Source organism: Corticium candelabrum, chromosome 12 (assembly GCF_963422355.1).
Source record: "Corticium candelabrum chromosome 12, ooCorCand1.1, whole genome shotgun sequence".
Classification (NCBI taxonomy): Eukaryota; Metazoa; Porifera; class Homoscleromorpha; order Homosclerophorida; family Plakinidae; genus Corticium; species Corticium candelabrum.
The window spans coordinates 4,445,210-4,463,536 of NC_085096.1; the positions used below are offsets into that span (position 1 = coordinate 4,445,210).

Consider the following 18,327-nt stretch of genomic DNA (forward strand, 5'->3'; position numbering starts at 1 on the left):
AATGTATATGCCTAAGTATGTACGCTTGCGTCTGAGGCCACTGGAGTCCCCATTCCCTAGTCGGCAGTATGGGTTATACAACAACCCAATGCACATACAGTGTAGAAAAAGAAACATACGGGCAGCTTTTCAGTTTCTTTGCTTGCTTGGTCGACTCACTAGTCTGCTATGCGTTTTCCAATTATCGCTATTATGCTGACAGTTTTATGGCTCTTTCCTACTTAACGACAACTTACTGTATGACGCAATCAAGGAACTATTCGCTGCGCACTCTCTCTTCAAAGCAAAGGCAAGATTGGCCACGAAATTGGACCGAGAAAGGATGCAATGCTTGCGACTGCAATTATCCCGACAAAACTGTAGATTGCAGCAACAGAGACTTCATCAACGGCCTGCCATCTAGCCATGAGTTTCCTGCGCAGGACAGCCTTGAATTGTAAGACACGGTAGTTACTCAATGAGCACTATCCGGTTGTTTGCAATATGGCTTTACCAGGCGTGTACTTTGTGTCTCCCATTCCTTTAGCAAATTCGAACATTGCAGTCTGCCGTACGTCGACAGCGACTACTTTTTGGCATTTCCTAGGCTCCAAGTCATGTGAGTTATGGACAAGCATATATGTGTGTGTGTGTGTGTGTGTGTGTGTGTGTGTGTGTGTGTGTGTGTGTGTGTGTGTGTGTGTGTGTGTGTGTGTGTGTGTGTGTGTGTGTGTGTATTTAAATATATATTTGAGCTACGAGCGTAAAAGATGGACACCACAATAAGTGGTGGACTGCTGCGCAAGAAGCTCACTCTAAACGGGCTGAATTGACTTCCGGTTAGTCTGTCGGTATGTCGCTATGTACCTACTTATGTTTGTTTGTAAGCGTGTGTCACGATCAAGAGCTTGTCGAGCCAAACAGCAATCGTTTTGGGACGCGAAACGTAGATGACATAACGCTAGCTCGTCAGCGTGAATCGCTCTCGAGAATTTGTTGAGCCAATCAGCAGTCTTTTGGGACACCAACAATGGGTGACGTAGCAATTCCGCGCATTATGACAGAAAAGCCAAAATATGATATCCATAGTAAAAACCTTAATTAATTAATAATAAGCGCAGAGTAAAGTTCAGGCTAGAGTTGTAAGCGTTTGCTCCTTTTTACAGAAGAATTGCAAAACAAACGAATTTATCGCTTTTCATAAGCCAGACGAAGGTCCCATGGGATCATTCATGTGTACCGTTACGCACGAACAAGATGTCATCAGCGATCTTCAAGAGAGCAATATGTTTTAGCTGTAAGTAGGATTGATGATGAACGATCGGCGTCGTTTTGCAAGAAAGATTCATAGGAAACGCTAACGCTGCTTTCTTCAAGATTCGGTCACTAGATGTCGCTTCAAGTACTTCTAGGAGACGTACGAGATCAATCATTATCTATCTAGCTACAACGAATTATCATCGAAACGAAAGATGCTAGCAACGTACAGCTCAACGAAAGCATGATAATCACGCCCACCTCAGTAGTTAGACTGCATGTGATGCAAGATGGATCTCTACAGAATCGAGAAATAACGTGAATAAACCATTTCTCTCCATGCAAGAATATATTTACAGGTGTAATTAGAACTGATAAAGTACGATCGACGTCGTCTTGCAAGAAAGATTCGTACTGTCTTAGGTCTGTACCTCTTCATGTCACCAATGTGCAAGTCTAAAATGATTAGAGTTATAGCACTTTCATTTTACTACGGGTTCAACAACAAGGTGTCAGCTTTTTAGTTTCCCACATACAGTTTCTATTCGATTAAATAACACAGTCGCTTCAGAGCTACGAGGGTGTGTGTGTGTGTGTGCGTGTGTGTGTGCGCGCGCGTGTGTATGTATCCGTGTGTGTGTGTGTGTGTGTGTGTGTGTGTGTGTGTGTGCGCGCGCGCGCGTGTGTATTTATTAGCATACATTTATTAATTTTTGTCTATTTATTGTCATTATTATTAATTAATTATTGGCTTGTCGCTAGAATGTATAATCGTTTTAAAAACCCAGGGTTTCGTCTAAGTGATTTAAGATAATTAACAAAATATCATCAATGTCCCACACTACACTTCTAATTCAGTACATACAAATGCGTGACAGCTGCTTCTATGGCTTGCGATCTCTGCCAAAACTCCCACAACGCAAACAGACGTTGGTAGTACAACGCAAACAGACTGCGCTAGTACAACGCAAACAGACTTCGGTAGCACAACGCAAACAGACTGCGCTAGTACAACGCAAACAGACTTCGGTAGCACAACGCAAACAGACTGCGCTAGTACAACGCAAACAGACTGCAGTAGCACAACGCAAACAGACTGCGCTAGTACAACGCAAACAGACTGTGGTTGCACAACGCAAACAGACTGCAGTAGCACAACGCAAACAGACTGCAGTAGTACAACGCAAACAGACTGCGGTTGCACAACGCAAACAGACGTTGGTAGCATGCACTACACAAACAGAAGTCGATAGCACGTTATTTCTCAATTCTGCATGTAGCGCTCTTGCTTGCATTACTTGAGATGGACACGATTATCATGCTTCGTTAGCCGTTGCTATCATCTTTCTTTCCGTTGAAATTAATTCGTCGTTGCTAGAGATCGATGTACGTGTAAGGAAAATACTGTGAAGCGATATTTATGTGCGACTGGATCCAGATGGTTTGCAAACTGCTACGTATGCAAGACCCGAAAACGTTACTGCCAAGAGTCTCATCCTAATGACGCCATTGCTAAAATGGCGCTATTCTCTCGTAAATGTCCTAGCAAGAGGTCGTATAATCAGTGACCAATGTGAAGGGGCACCTACACCCGAACTAACAAAAACCCGCTTGAGCCCGAACATTATAATCCAGCTGTTTCCTGGTCGAGCTATGAGTATTGTTGACTTCCGATTTGCACAATGTTTTGAATACAAAGGATATTGTTTGTTAGATCTTCTAATGGTGTTGGTTGAGACAGCAGGGCGCAGAGTCCACATGGTGAAGCTTCGCAGGCTACCACCAACTGTTGACTCTTTACCTACGCAAATCTTAATAGTCTTATATTACCAGTAATATATAATATAATTAGAATAGGAAAGATTGTTGTATCTGCGGCCCGCAGTTGTAAACGATTTGTTGGTCTACGCAGAAAAGGACATCGCAACCAGATTTCAAGCCCATTCTTGCTAACTCGAGGTGTTATCAAAGTGTAAGTAGAACTGTATTTTGCAGTAATGATTTCTTATATTAAACATTGTACATGTCCTTGTAGCAAGCTGAGTAACAACCGCATTACGTCATTGACTAATTTGTTTCAAAGAAATTTATCGGATTTGTCTGATTACAAGATAAAAGAATTGTCAGTTTACTCTATTGTAATATGCAAATGACTAAGTGACTATTTTACAGACACCTTGCTCGAAATCGAATAAATATTATCATGTTTGGTGATTTGTCAAATTTGAGGTCCTAGCGACGTTTGTAAGTAGAATATTAAAGTTTGTATAAATAAGGATTAAATTTGTTGATTTGTTGTGTGTGTGTGTGTGTGTGTGTGTGTGTGTGTGTGTGTGTGTGTGTGTGTGTGTGTGTGTGTGTGTGTTAGTGTGTTAGTGTGTGTGTGTGTGTGTGTGTGTGTGTGTGTGTGTGTGTGTGTGTGTCTGTGTGTGTGTGTGTGTGTGTGTGTGTGTGTGTGTGTGTGTGTGTGTGTGTGTCTGTGTCTGTGTCTGTGTCTGTGTCTGTGAGTGTGTTCGTGTGCGTGTTTGTGCGCTTGTGCGCGTGTGTGTGTATGTGCACTTGTGTGTGCGTGTGTGTGTGCACTTGTGTGTGTGTGTGTGTGTGTGTGTGTGTGTGTGTGTGTGTGTGTGTGTTCGTGTGTGGATGTGGGTGTGTGGGTGTGTTCGTGTGTGTGGGTGTGTGTGTGTGTGTGTGTGTGTGTGTGTGTGTGTGTGTGTGTGTGTGTGTGTGTGTGTGTGTGTGTGTGTGTGTGTGTGTGACTATGTGTTTTGTTGTGTTGTGCTGTGTTATTTCTATCTCAATAATTGCTAAAATGTAAACTTAGTGAACTACAAGGCAACCAACTAGATGAAAACTCTTTAAAGACGTTGCGAAGCATCGGATTTTGTAGTAGAGGCCATTAAGTCCCATTTTAGATGGTGTTAATTATCTAATATGGTTTTTGGATAAATATGGACAAATATGGGACTAATTATCTAATCGTTTCTATCAAATTGTATGTTTTCGATAACACCCTACATAAACTTCAAGAAGAGTTTCTAAGTTTGCTGCTGTTAATGGACTGTGAATATTTGTATACATTTAAATAATCAGCAAATCTGTCTTATGCAATTTTGTTACAAGAGACATACACAGTTGTCGCTTAAAGAAGTTTATCCGGGAGCTTTCAAGCGTCTTCCGAATTTACTATATTTGTAAGTTATATTATTAGTAGAAACAAATGTGACAATCAGTTGCATTATATAACTGTTAATTGATTTGCTAAGATATCTCATATAATCAAATAGCTCAGTTACCAACTGGACTCTTCAATCACTCGGAGACATCTTTTATTAGATTGTATGAACTATTTTAATACATCTACTTAATACAAAATTGAACAGTCATTTCTATGGACTTCTCTTTCAACCTTCTTACGTCATTCAGCGGCTCAATATTTAACAAACAACAGCAACTGCTAGATTTGTAACATTAATTTTATTTGGAATTATTGCAAAATATTAATATATCTGTGTCTTTATATGCCTATTCCACAATTTTTTGTACAAGATTGAAGAGTCTCTACTTGAAAATGTCACCAATATTATTAAGCTGTGAGATCATGCCTTGTTGAAACAATGCTGTAATAAGTGTTATATTTTATGTCTCTAGTGATTTGTCTTTCAACAACTTGACTGCACTTCCTCGAAGCTTATCAAAACAAAATCATTTGGCAATTTTTTTATAAATTCTATTTTAATTGTTTTTGTATTAAAGCCATGTTAGACATATCTAGACTTTTTAATTTCATACTTTCTATCAATTTTTTAATATTTGTGTAAAGCTTATATATACTTAGTAAATATTTAATACATTATAATAATTATATATAACTAGATGACAGGCAAATGAATTATGAATACTTAGTAAATTTTAAAAATATATATAAATTTTTTATATTTAGTTATTATTTTAATACAATAGTAATTATATAATTATTTTAATCTTTAAAAATTTTATTTATCTTTCTACTGCAGCCGGTGCCGTTTCACGCCCTACTTTATGTATACACCACAATAAATGAACACACTGAAAGTTGGCGTATTTTTCCATTTTCTAGCAGCAAATAAGAAATTTTCGTACATAATCGCGTTTCCAACAACTCTGTTCTTCTCCAACTCTGCAAGAGACATCGACATGAGATTTGAGTATACAGACAAGTCAGTATATAATGAACCAGTCCAAGTGAGTTGGTTTAGATTTGAAAGTAGGGTATATGCAATGGTCATGTCCTGTATAGGTATTGAGGAGCAAGGTTGTTCCAGGGTCTCCATTATTACAACCAATGATTTCTTAAAACTGCAGAAAAGCATGCACATGTTAGAGACGTGTACAGATCTCTTTTACATATGATATTAAATAATGGTATAGCAATCATTTACAATGACTGATGTTGCTGCAAAGTATCCACTAGATGACCTAGACAAACGTGCTTCGCTACTTTTTTATCCTGTTTCTACTAGTAACCATAGAAATAGTAAATTATTTTGATTTTAAAGTCTTTAAATTTTAAGCCTTCGCAATGTTTTTGAATATTTTTGTGTAGTATATAATATTTCTGAGACATCGAACACAGAATATATCCGGGAGATGGCAAGTTACAACTATACGAATAAGCTGTCATCATCACTCTGCCCTTAAACTAATTAGCTAACCACAATCCACTACAGTGACAGTTAATCATCTTGTATTTCAATATATAAATACAATATATATATATATATATAAACACAAACAATGTGTTGGGCAAAGATGCAATAAGTTATTGATATATATGTAAATTGCAGCAAAAATGGTAAGAATTTAGTTACATGTAACCATAGTCTGGAAGAAAGGTGGCTATAAATTTATTGATATAGAATTATAAATTTTTTATGTAGCCAAGTAGTTAAGTATTTGCCTATTTAATTCATAATTATATTTATGATTTGTTAAAATGCTTTGATGTACATTGTTAGAATGAAAATTGAAAAGAGTAAATGTTAATGTAAAAATATAATAAATGAGTTAACCTTAGAGTATAGAGATATTTGTGCAGAAAGCTGAATTAGATTATTGAGTCAGAATGTATTGAACATGCAAGTTGAAATGTAAAATTTGTTGTGTCTCAGTTACTAAAAGCGAATTCTTTCCCAAGAAACTGTGTACATTAACACAGTATTGCTTATCTGGTTTTTATACGCCTCATTTGCATAGAAATGTTTTATTAATTAAGGCGCTATTTTTATCTGTTTTTCTTACTGACCTAATGCACAATCTGCTCTGTCTTTGTATCCTTCTTCAAACGCAACTAACGAAGTTTTTGTATCATGTTTGCACTGGATCATCTTGTAACGTATATTGCAGTCGTAGGGTGTCCGTAGTTACTCAACTTTCTGTGTACTGCTAGATTTCAATTATTTATAATCACAATTTGGCATGTAGACTTTGCAATCGGACGGTACGTTTGTTTGTTTGTTTGTCCGTCTGGCTGTCTGGCTATCTGTCTGTCAGTTAGTCTGTTCGCTATTTCTATTTACGAAAAGCAACTGTCTGTAGTTATACAGTCTTGTAACTCTCGTGTTATTTTAAAAATTTGTTTAAGTTGTCTAAGTGCAATTTTGATGATTTACTGTATGATAAAGACGTTCAACAGTTTGTCGTTGACTGCTATTGTTATGTATACGTAAAGTTAGCGATTGTTATTGGTAGAGTAAGAGTTTAAATACAACAATCTGTCTATCTGTCTGCCTGTCTGTCTGTCTGTCTGTCTGTCTTTCTGAATGCCTGTCTGTCTGTTTGATTGCCTGTCTGTTGGTCTGTCAATACTTTTTATCTGTCTGTCTGTCTATCGGTCTGTTAGTCTCTCCATCTGCCTGCCTGCCTGCCTGTCTGTCTGTCTGTCTGCCAGTGGGTCTCTCTATTTGTCTCTCAGTCAGTCTGTCGGTTTGTCTGTCTGTCTGTAAATAGATTATTTGATTTTGACATTGAAGTCAATCAAGTACATTAGTTCATGATTTTGTTGTTTGCTAGGACTGATTTGTATTTATAAAATCCTAGTATATGTACAAGTAGAATCTGTATGATAATAAATTATCGGTCTGTTTGTCTGATTGCCTGTCTGTCTGTCTGTCTTTCTGTCTCAGTTTGCCTGCCTGTGTGTCTGTCTGTCTGTATGTCTGTCTGTCTGTCTGTCTGTCTGTCTGTCAAAAATCTATATATTTCATACATATGAAATATTACAAGCTATAGATACCAAAGTCCGTTATATATCAATTAGACCAAGACGGGTCTATAAAAATTATCAACTTAGGTTGCATGCAATTGGACACTACATATGTCACCAATGTCAATCATTTACCTGTCTGTCTGTATGTTTGTTTGTCTGTCTGTTTGTCTGACATTACTTTTTTTATCTGTTTGTCTGTCTGTCAGTCTCCCTGTCTTTTTTTTCTGTCTTTTTGTTTGCCAGCGTGTCTGTCAGTCAGTCTGTCCATTCGTCCGTCAGTCACTCATTCAGTCAGTCTGTCTGTCTGACTGTCTGTATGTCTATCCATCTGTCTGTCTGTCCATCTGTCTGTTCACAAATCGTTTTCTTGGAGTATTTGTTTGGTTTTCGTCAGTTCTGCAGTCAGACGGCATTTTTAAAAGTTCGGATGTCGACCATCTGTTGCCCATACACCCGTTGTAGACAAGAAAACGTGCTCAAACGAATTCTGGCACATATCAGGGACTCTCACTGCTCAGATGATTGTCCAACAGATTTTATTGAAGAACATGGGTTGTCCAAATGTCCTGGATGCTCACAGTGGTTTTTGAAGCTTCAACAACATGCTTCCAAGTGTTGTAGGTCATCCAGCGTAACCGCAACGCCTCAGGCTACGCTTACTACGTCAACACCGGCTCTGCCACCTCCAAACTCAAGGAAGCCAAGGGCACCTGAGGACACTGCTTTTGGAACGGCCTTTGAATCATGTTGGTCTTCCTTGGATCGAGAAGGTGACGCTTGGCGCCTGATAGACTCCTTCACAACGGAAGCCATACTGGACTGGACGCCGCTTAGAACAGTGCAGAATGTAACACCTGCATTACGCGCGATGTTTCAGGACTGCTGCGCTATTGCTTTGAGAAAGATTGAAGAGGAACCAGCAAATGACAGAGGATGGAAACTTCTCCTACTTCTTTCCGGGATGCTTCTCCAACCGCATGCACGTGGCGGTAAAGTGGGCACGCGGGAGGTCAAGGCAATTTACACACGGTTTCTACAATTTCATTGGCAAGAAATGATTCTAAATCGGAGTCACTTATCACGCTCTACTCCTTCTACAGAAGTTGATCAGAGGAAGAAAGCTGCACTAAGTCTAGTTCATTGTGGAGAATTGTCACGTGCATCAAGAGTTCTAACTAGTCAGGGTTTTGCCCCTGCTACAGACGACACAGTGGCACAGTTACTATCCAAGCATCCACATCGTATGATATCTTCACATCGACCAGAGGAAACCTCAAAAATGGAGTCAGATTCAGTTAATCCCATTTCTCTGAAAAAGGAGGCATTTTTCAATGCAATCAGGAAAGCACCAAGAGGAAGTGGTGCTGGCCCTTCTGGCTGGCGTTATGAGCACCTGAATACTCTTTTGGAGAATGACTTAACTTGCGAACTGCTATATCTAGTGTGTTCTCTAATCGCTGGAGGCAAAGTTCCAAATTCAGTCTTGCCTCTCCTGACAGCGTCTCGTCTCATCGCCTTACCTAAAGCAAACGATGATGTTAGACCTATTGCGATTGGTGAAGTGATTCGAAGAGCTACTGCTAAGGCTATTTGTAGCCAGATGAATAGTTCTTTTGCTTCTTACTTCAAGCCAATTCAACATGGAATTGCAACACCTGGTGGGGCTGAGCTTTTAGTTCATCACCTTTCATTCCTTATGGAGAATAACCCAGGCTTGTCTGTTCTCTGTACCGATGTCAAAAATGCCTTCAATTCAGTATCGAGAGACAGTATTCTAAGTCAGGTCATGAAAGTGTTTCCTGAAATATACCATCACGTGAGGCAAATGTATGACAGTCCGAGTACCTTGATTTATGTCAAGGGGAAAGATATAGTGAAACTACAATCAGAGGAAGGAGTTCACCAGGGTGACCCTCTTGGTCCAGTCCTGTTCTCAATTGCTTTACAACCAATCATTGCCTCAGTTCAAGACCGTCATCAAGATACAACTATGCTGGCGTATTTGGATGACGTATATGTTGTTGGTTTGCCTGAATCTTCCATCTCAGTCTTGATGATGTAAAAGGCTCCCTCAAAGATGTTGGCCTGACTATACGAGACGAGAAATGCTAGCTGTATTACCCAGATGCGCCAGAGCACTTCGCTACAACAGTTCCTATTACAAGAGTAGGAGTCCATGTGTTGGGGACGCCTATAGGCGCACCTAGTTACATCCAATCAAGTTGTACAAGGGTAGCACAGGATGGCAGTTCACTTTGCTCTAAGCTAAAAGATCTTGATGATCCTCAGTGCAGTCTTCTGTTACTCAGACATTGCCACGTCCCAAAAATGAATCATCTTGCCAGGACTGTATCTCCCAGGGATGTATCAGAAGCTGCGGGTATCCATGACCTCCTTACCAGAAAGACTTTCACTGACATCATAGGATTGGATCGGTTGGACGACACCAAGTGGAAACAAGCATCCCTGAAAATTAAATTCGGTGGATTCGGGCTCACGTCAATTCGAGGTACAGCTCCTGCTGCATTTTTGGCAGCATGGGCACACTCACTTAAAGAACTCCCCAACAGATTTCCATCAATGTGTCGGGACTTAGAAAATCTCTATCAAAGCAGCCCTAAGAATGATTCCTCTACCATAAGGTCAACCTTGTATCAAGCAGTGTCTAATCTTCCTCCCAAGTCAAACTTGGACGATGAAGAAGAAGTTATATATCACACTCTAGAGGAGATGATCAAGAACCCCAGGAAACTACAGCATCGTTTATCAACGGACATTTCCTGCATGGAAGCAGCAACATTTACTAATAGAATAGTTGAGGAAAAGGACGCGGGAAGAATGAGATCCTTGCAAGGACGAGGGGCGGGAGGATGGCTTGAAACAGTCCCCACTTCAGACAAGCACGCACTAAAGCAGAATGAATTTCGTCTAGCGTCTTGTCTGAGGTTGGGTGTCTGTCTGCCATTCAGTCAGCTCCTTGTAAAATGTGAGTGTGGAGCAGAGCTGGACAGAGAAGGATATCACTTGATTACATGTAAGTATGGGGGAGGTCCTGTCTGGACGCACAACACCCTAGTTTCTGGATGGAGCGAGTGTCTCAGCGATTTGCTCATATGCCACCAGATTGAGCCAAGACACAGATACATCCACACTGAAGATAGACCAGACATCACATTTTACGACGTAGACTCAGGAACAACAAAAGAGATAGATGTTGCTATGGCTCATCCCTGGAGCAAAGATACCATCAAGGGAGCGTCCACGACATGTGGATATGCAGCAACAAAACGAGAGGCAAGGAAGGAAGTAAAGTATCGCAAAGAATCATTACCAGATGGTTCTAAGCCTTTTGTTACTCCTCTGGTGTTCGAACACTTTGGTCGTTGGGGACCCAAAGCAGAGGAATTTTTAAATGAACTTGCAAAGAAGTCCAAAGACATGCTGGGAAGGAAAAATGAAGCAGCGTTTAGAAGCTATTGGAGAAGAAGATTTTCTGTGATTATTCAGAAATGTAACAGTAGAGTTGTTTTAAGAAAGCTATCTAGGCTTTCATTGAATTGTTTGGATGGACAAGACAAGCTAGAGATGGACAAAGCCATTCATAGTTCTATTCATTAATTAAAACGAAGAACAGTAGGAAAGTAGAACTTTTAGTACTGCAGCAAGTGATGTAAGTAGTGACGTTTGATGACAATAAAACAAATCTGTCTGTCTGTCTGTCTGTCTGTCTGTCTGTCACATATATTATCATACATAAACTATGATGCAATATCAATAACCCCTAATTACTTGTTTCTAACAAGTTTTGACATTGGTTTCCTTTTTAGATTATATGCAGACAAGCTAGACTGCAGTTTGAGCGTTAAGGTCGCGTACGGAAGCCGCATGGGAGCGACAGAACGTAGCTTGCATTCAACAGCTGCATTCGTGCTGATTCACCTCCGTTACGGTTTCTTCTGTGACATGGCACTCATACGCAATTTTTGCATATGAGCTGCCACAGTGCCGCTTAATTAATTTAACGGCTTAACTCTGATAGAGTCGTCTGATGTCTTTGTGCACAGTAATGTATCTGAACATATAATTACAGAGCATTTTTATTGGTAGCTTGAGTGTGTGTGTGTGTGTGTGTGTGTGTGTGTGTGTGTGTGTGTGTGTGTGTGTTTCTGTTTGTGTGTCTACATTGCAGTTCTAATAGTTTACTCTAAAAATTCACTTTTTATGACGTCAAGAAATTTCAAAACTTTCCACTTGAAATTACAGCACGTTGTGATCGCGTTCAATATCGTTTACTTTTGTCTGGCATTTCGAGGCGATCTGTAATACACCGCAGCTACAAGTCAGAAAGATTCAACCCAAATTCATGAAGTTTAGTATCGGATCCAATGTGTTTTCAAAGAATCGGCAACCGAAAGAGAAGGATTGTAGTAACTTCTAGAAGTCACGAAATGACGTCGTAGTTTGCAATAAAACTGCAAACATAGGGGTGAGAGACTTACTAAGTCAGATCACCAGTGTGACATTGTGGTAAATCGTACCGATGTACCACGACGACATTCGTCGTTTCCGAAGACTGCATGCACTTTCTCTGAAGATGCCCGAGACCGGGAGAAAATATCCGGGAACGGTGTACTGTAATAAGAACGCGCCATCGATCTTGTCTGCCTTGACGGACGCTTCCGCAACGGACTCATGCTGAACGGGTTTGATTGAACGCATCCATTCGTATGCTGTCTTTTTGACCTGCATCCTTCCTGCTGTTCACGCATGCCTTCAAGCTATGATTGTTTCGACTCAACATTTCCACACCGTCGCAACTACCAATTGTAAGTGGGACGAAAAACGCTTACACAAAGCAAGCGGGTTTCTCTACCAACTGAAATCTTCTTCTTTCTTACTTTGCTTCACAAATAATTTTGTGCTTCGAGGCTTGAGTACAAGACTACAAATGCGGGCTTCAAGTGTTTTGGTGCACAAGTTTGCGAAGTTATAGCCGATATGAAAGCTATACTTGATAATTCATATCAAGAGTTTAAATTTTTTGAAGAGACCGCAGAATTAAGAAAACACTTTTATGGGCAGACCTTTGAATTGTCAAAGGAAAGGGTATTTCCTCGACAAGCGTATAGAAGCAACGTTGAAACGACTGATTCTAAATAGTAATAGCGGATTTCTTTATATCTTAAATTTACGTCCCATACATTGTCTCAATTTTTAAGAAACTAGAAACTTGAATGCGCAGTTTGCTTATTCAATTTATAAGATGAATAGGAAATTAAAATGACACAAGACAGTAGACACAGCGGGGTCTCAACGGGGTGAATTCGTGTCCCAGGAGATCACATTTCCAACACACAAGCGAATGTTTTAAACGAACTTTACTTGCAATTTACTTTTTAAATTTACTTTACTTTCCGTCACGTGCCAAACTACATTGGCGGCTCTTGCAAGTGGAGAACTCCTCTCTGACACACAACGCTGTGCCAGTGAATACCGCGGTCCCTAGCGATGTAGGTAGGTGCATAGTACACAACACGCTACACTTACCGTAGATGAACCTGTTTGCAATTGGAGGAAAAATGTTATCAATATTTATGTATTTAGATACGCTCCGCACCAGCGGATCGCCGAGTTGGCAACTGCGGTGACGGTACTGGTACCGTATACGAGGGTGGGCGTGGTACTCAATATCAGGTCACATTCCTTCATTTGCATGACGTTGCAAAACTCACCAAGTAAATAGGCATGCACGTCTATCGTTTGTTACAACGCTTTCAGATCTCTATTTGAAGTTGACTCAACTCAGCTCAATTAATTAACTGAACTAGCTAGCGTAGAACAGTATGCGGCTACAACTGAAAGAACATGGTCGACTGCTATGTCAATGCTAGGTATAACTGCGAGAGTCAATTTGCACTTTTGGTGCAAATGGTGCAAAAACATTGTGCAAATACAATCATCTAATAGCAACTGTCTCTACGGAATGCCTATAAATGAATTTTATCTACTGCAAACATTCACCTTTATAGCCAACGAACATCATAAAAGCTAAAGCAGCTGCAAAGTCTAATATAGGTAGAGCCAGAAGCCAAACCTATAGTCAAAAAACACGTAGTGTACTCTCATTAGTCTCCTGGCTCGAAATCTCTAAGAGCAGACATTTTGTTTCTATGTGGCCCGAAAGATTGTGTGCTCATACGCGTTTGTGTGTGAGTATCTTCGTCGGTAACGAAAAATATGAGCCACTGTGGAAGCTTGCAACCACCTTCGTTTTCTCGAACCGCCTTCATGGCTTTATAGCCACAAAATACCAAACGCCCTGGCAGATAAAGAAATAACCGAACGTCTATAACACGAGTTGACTAATATAGACATTTACCTATCAGAAATATAACGAAGAGACCGTTGACGAGCATGACGACAATAGAGAACACTTTGCGATCATAGGTATCTTCTACAGCGAGAATGCTAGAGGTCGCATATTGCAGAGCAAATATTGTTCCCAGCATCAGACTGAGGGAAATGACCATAAGGGAAAGAAGCTGCCGGAGCTGCTCTAATTTTCGCTTAATTGGTTTGATGTGTACGTGAAGCACGAGAAAGACGTTGGCAATCATTGCTGCTATGGCAACTCCAGAAAGACTTTTGCCACCAAAGTACTCGATTCCACATGTAAGCAGGAATTTTCTAGCAATTTCTAATAATTACCATAACCAAAACTTTGCTTCGTAATTCTCATCCAAAAACTGTAGTGAGTTGAATATGTCATATTTAGCACTATTTCGTCTATTTCGGAGAGGAATAAACTCGTCATCATCATTCGGAGTATCACTTGGAATTTTGTGCCTTTTATAAAGACCAAACAGCAGCAGTAGAGGTAAAACCAGTACGTAGACAGACATAGACCAGCAAATTAGAAAGAGAACTCTGTGGTTTCCTTGTGATGAGTAATCGCATTTTATACTCATGTCAACCTTTAAGTACCAAGGACAGTCCTGCTGACCACGGTAATGACAAATCTGATGGCATGTCCACACTTTGTATGGTAGAGTGGACATAATCTGAGCCGTCGCGAATGGATAAAAAAGGAACATAATCCACCAGCTGTTTCTCATGCACGATCTCCTGGCCAGAGAACGACTCCTGTCGTCACTTCGCAAGCGTGGGCAACAATACGACACGGCACAATATCCAATCCATTGTATGCAAAGACCAATAATAAAAGCAGACATTGACCCGTCACATTGACGATTGTCTTTTGCAGAGCGTAAAGGCGCAAGCACGAACTAAGACAAGATGGAGTGGCTATCTCAATAACGTTCAGTTCCATGGATTTCAACTAAGCGCCGGCAGCGAGCAGAATCTCAGGCCAAGGTACATAGTGCAGAGCTGAAAGAACGCCAGCCATAACTTGAACAAATCCTACAATTATCTTGACTTTGGAGGCGATTTGATCGACAACGGTAGCCGCTTGTCGTTTACCTCTCATTGCCAGTTTGTCTACCTTGAAGAGAAAAAACAAGAAAAGTACAAAGAGCAACGCGATAGAAGCTAGTTGCAAACAACTGCGCCAAACGGGTGGACAATTGACGCACTCGCTCGACCAAAAGAAATATCCGTTGTCGCAGAGAGAACAGAGCGGACCGGAATATCCCTTCCTACACATTTCTTCATTTGTCACACCACCATTACAACTCGTTGCCAGAGGACAGCGATAGACGATTGGTAAGTTTCCCTTAAAACTAACCGATTCATTGCTATACGAGTCATCTCTGAATTGTATTTCTCTGACAAACTGCACAAATTTTTCTTGATCACTTGAGTCTTTCCAAGGCCATCAGTATTCACTCATAATTGTAGGAAAGTCATTCTGACAGGCAAGTCCCTTAGATATGGCATTACATGCATAGCAGGGACCGAATCTGTCAAGTCTGTAGTAACCGTCGAGACAAGGACAGGCTCTGAATCCTGCATGAACTTAATGTTCGTTCCCGTCGAGCAAACTGCGCAATCTATTGGACTTCGACCTGGTATACTAAACGGTTTGACATAAGTACCATTTACGCATTTTTTGCATTTTTTCTGTCCAGCTTGATCTTGATACCAACCACCTAGAGAAAAGAGTTTCTTTCAGTATAAGTTTTGCTTAAATATTTTAATGAAAATTTGTACAGGTTTGCAAGCCGTGTGTGTTTGTTTGTTTGGTTGTGTGTGTGTGTGTGTGTGTGTGTGTGTGTGTGTGTGTGTGTGTGAGAGAGAGAGTGTGTGTGTGTGTGTGTGTGTGTGTGTGTGTGTGTGTGTGTTTGTGTGTGTGTGTGTTTGTGTGTGTGTGTGTGTGTGTGTGTGTGTGTGTGTGTTTGTGTGTGTGTGTGTGTGTGTGTGTGTGTGTGTGTGTGTGTGTGTCTGTGTGTGTGTGTGTGTGTGTGTGTGTGTGTGTGTGTGTGTGTGTGTGTGTGTGTGTGTGTGTGTGTGTGTGTGTGTTCTCAATCACCTGCTGGACAAAATTTACAAATTCCGAGTTTACCATTTTTGCTATCACAAATAATACCATTTGTTCCTGAAGGCATTCGCTTCATTTGTATTCATGTGGCGGTTTTGCAATTTTATAGCAAGGAAACTCAATTTGAGATTAAGTGTATGCAGACTGCATGCCAAGATACTCCAATACAACTCTATTGCCTTCAGTTCCACATTGTCTATTGAGAAATCTTATGAGTACAAAACTTTCTTTTATCTTCTTGCACTTTGTTCTTTTACATTTTATTTTGTCACTGACACGTGACACTCGTTTCAACTTGCAGCAATTTAACCGACTATATAGCAAAAATGTTAAAAATGTCAAAAAACTAAATATTTGCAACAATGCGTTTACGGATGACTGCTACGGATTTAGCAGGAATGCCAAATGTGAATGCAAAGATATTATGAAGATCTGCCTTCTTGCTGTCAGAGGTTCCTCTCTAAAGTAGAATGGTGTCGGTAGAGCTGTTTTCCCGCCAGACTTTGAAGTAGAATTCTTCAATACCACGGCTTACCTAGAGAACGAGCTTGTTCTTGAGTATTCTTTTATCATTGTTCTTTAATACTCGAAGAGAAACGTTCAGCACACCGTATGTGTCCGTGACCCTTTCGGCCATTTCAATTTCCAAATTTCAATTTTAAATTTTAATTTTTAAATTTAATTTTTAATTTTTCAATTTTTGTTGTTGAAGGTTTTTATTAATTTTTTATAAAATATAATTTTGCAATCAAAGTTAATTTTTTACTTTTTTTATATTTTAATTTTTTGTTTTCCTTTTTTAATTTTTAATTTCTCATTTTTGCATTTCGTTCTTTCCGCGTTTAATTCTTTTGCTTGACATTCAACTCAACCAAATCTAATCAAAAATAGAGACTTGAAAAAATAAATACAGCAAGAACGAAAACTGAAACAGCCTTGTGCGAAGTACGCAGCAAGGAGCCTGGTGGAACGCGTGCTCTAGTCACAGCTAACGCAGGAGGAAGTCGTTTTTCATTCCAACGAGTGCTGCTGATTAAAAGGGGCGGAGTGGTTCTTCAACGGCTTCCGTCCTAGGACGATTTGGCAATTTCCGCTTTAACAAGAAGGAAATCTCTCTTCTCCCCAAAAATTAATCTCAGTTGACAGCAGCCACTGCTGATGAGCGCAGTACATATGCATGGTATACGAATTTATCTATTACCTCATATAACGACAATCTAACTAAATCTACAACTCAACAAATTTGATCACTACACTGAAACTCGTTCAAACTTAACTAGGCTTAATTAATTAACTACCATTTTATACACGCAGTACACAACAACTAAAAACAAAGATGTGGGTAGTAGCCTTCTTCACAGCGACGGTGACGGCTCAGAGTGAAAAGAGTCTGAGCAGACCAGATCTGAAAATTGGAACGTTCTCTGTAGCACACGCCAGACGTCGCGCTGAACGTTTAACTTCGGATATTAAAGAACAAGGATAAACAAATACTCAAGCACAAGCGCGATCTCTAGGTAAACCGTGATATTGAGGAATTCTGCTTCGAAGTCTGGCGGGAAAACAGCTCTACCGAGGAACCACTGACGGCAAGAAGGCAGATCTTTATAATATCTTTGCATTCACATTCGGCATTCTTGATATATCCGTAGCAGTCATCCGTAAACGCATGGATCTGTTTGCAGTGGGCGGAGCTTAATCGACGAGGAAGCTGGGAAAGGGCTCTTGGGCGTTGCACATCAGATTACATCGTTCGTTCTGGTACACAAAAACTAAGATAACGGAATAACTTATACCGATCGATTTGTCTTCGAAAGATCTACTCATTCAAATTGAGTTCATTCTAGTTGGAGTTCCCCAATTCAGGGCCAACCTTGCACTATAGAACGCAGTACTTTTGTACTATGCTTTTAAGGACACCTGCCCAACAAAGCAGTAATTTCAATTCTGTTGCTGTTGCTAAATTGGCTGTGGATGGTAACAAAGATGGACGTTAGAAATCTGGTTCTGTGTCTCACACAAAAGAGATTATTAGACTTTCTGGAAAGTTGATATAATTTTCAAATCGTAAATTTCGACTATCAACATTTTCAACAGAATGGATTGCTGCAGGGATCGGTTTACAAATTTTTACATTAAGTTTTATGATTGTACACACAGTCTTGTCAAAACATTGATTTATGGATCTACAGCTAAAAATCTCTTTAAATTTGGCTTAGTCCCTTCTATTGTGGCTCGCTATGTTAGAGTACAGGTTAAGTCTTGAAACTACTTTTCGTTGGCTGAGGTTCAAGTTTATGGCAAAGTTGTAAAACGTAAGAAAGTTTAATGGTTGTCTATGTTA

General features: G+C 40.0%; 2 protein-coding genes across 2 annotated transcripts; both read left to right on the forward strand.

Annotated features, from left to right (window-relative positions):
* Positions 1 to 7,910: 7,910 nt before the first annotated feature.
* Positions 7,911 to 9,545, forward strand: LOC134187607 (uncharacterized). Its single transcript, XM_062655758.1, has one exon. It carries the CDS (start codon positions 7,911 to 7,913, stop codon positions 9,543 to 9,545), a length of 1,635 nt encoding a protein of 544 aa, XP_062511742.1.
* A 769-nt stretch (positions 9,546 to 10,314) lies between these two features.
* LOC134188084 (uncharacterized) lies at positions 10,315 to 11,212 on the forward strand. The gene has a single exon (XM_062656274.1). It carries the CDS (start codon positions 10,322 to 10,324, stop codon positions 11,099 to 11,101), a length of 780 nt encoding a protein of 259 aa, XP_062512258.1. The 5' UTR covers positions 10,315 to 10,321; the 3' UTR covers positions 11,102 to 11,212.
* The last annotated feature ends 7,115 nt before the right edge of the window (positions 11,213 to 18,327 follow it).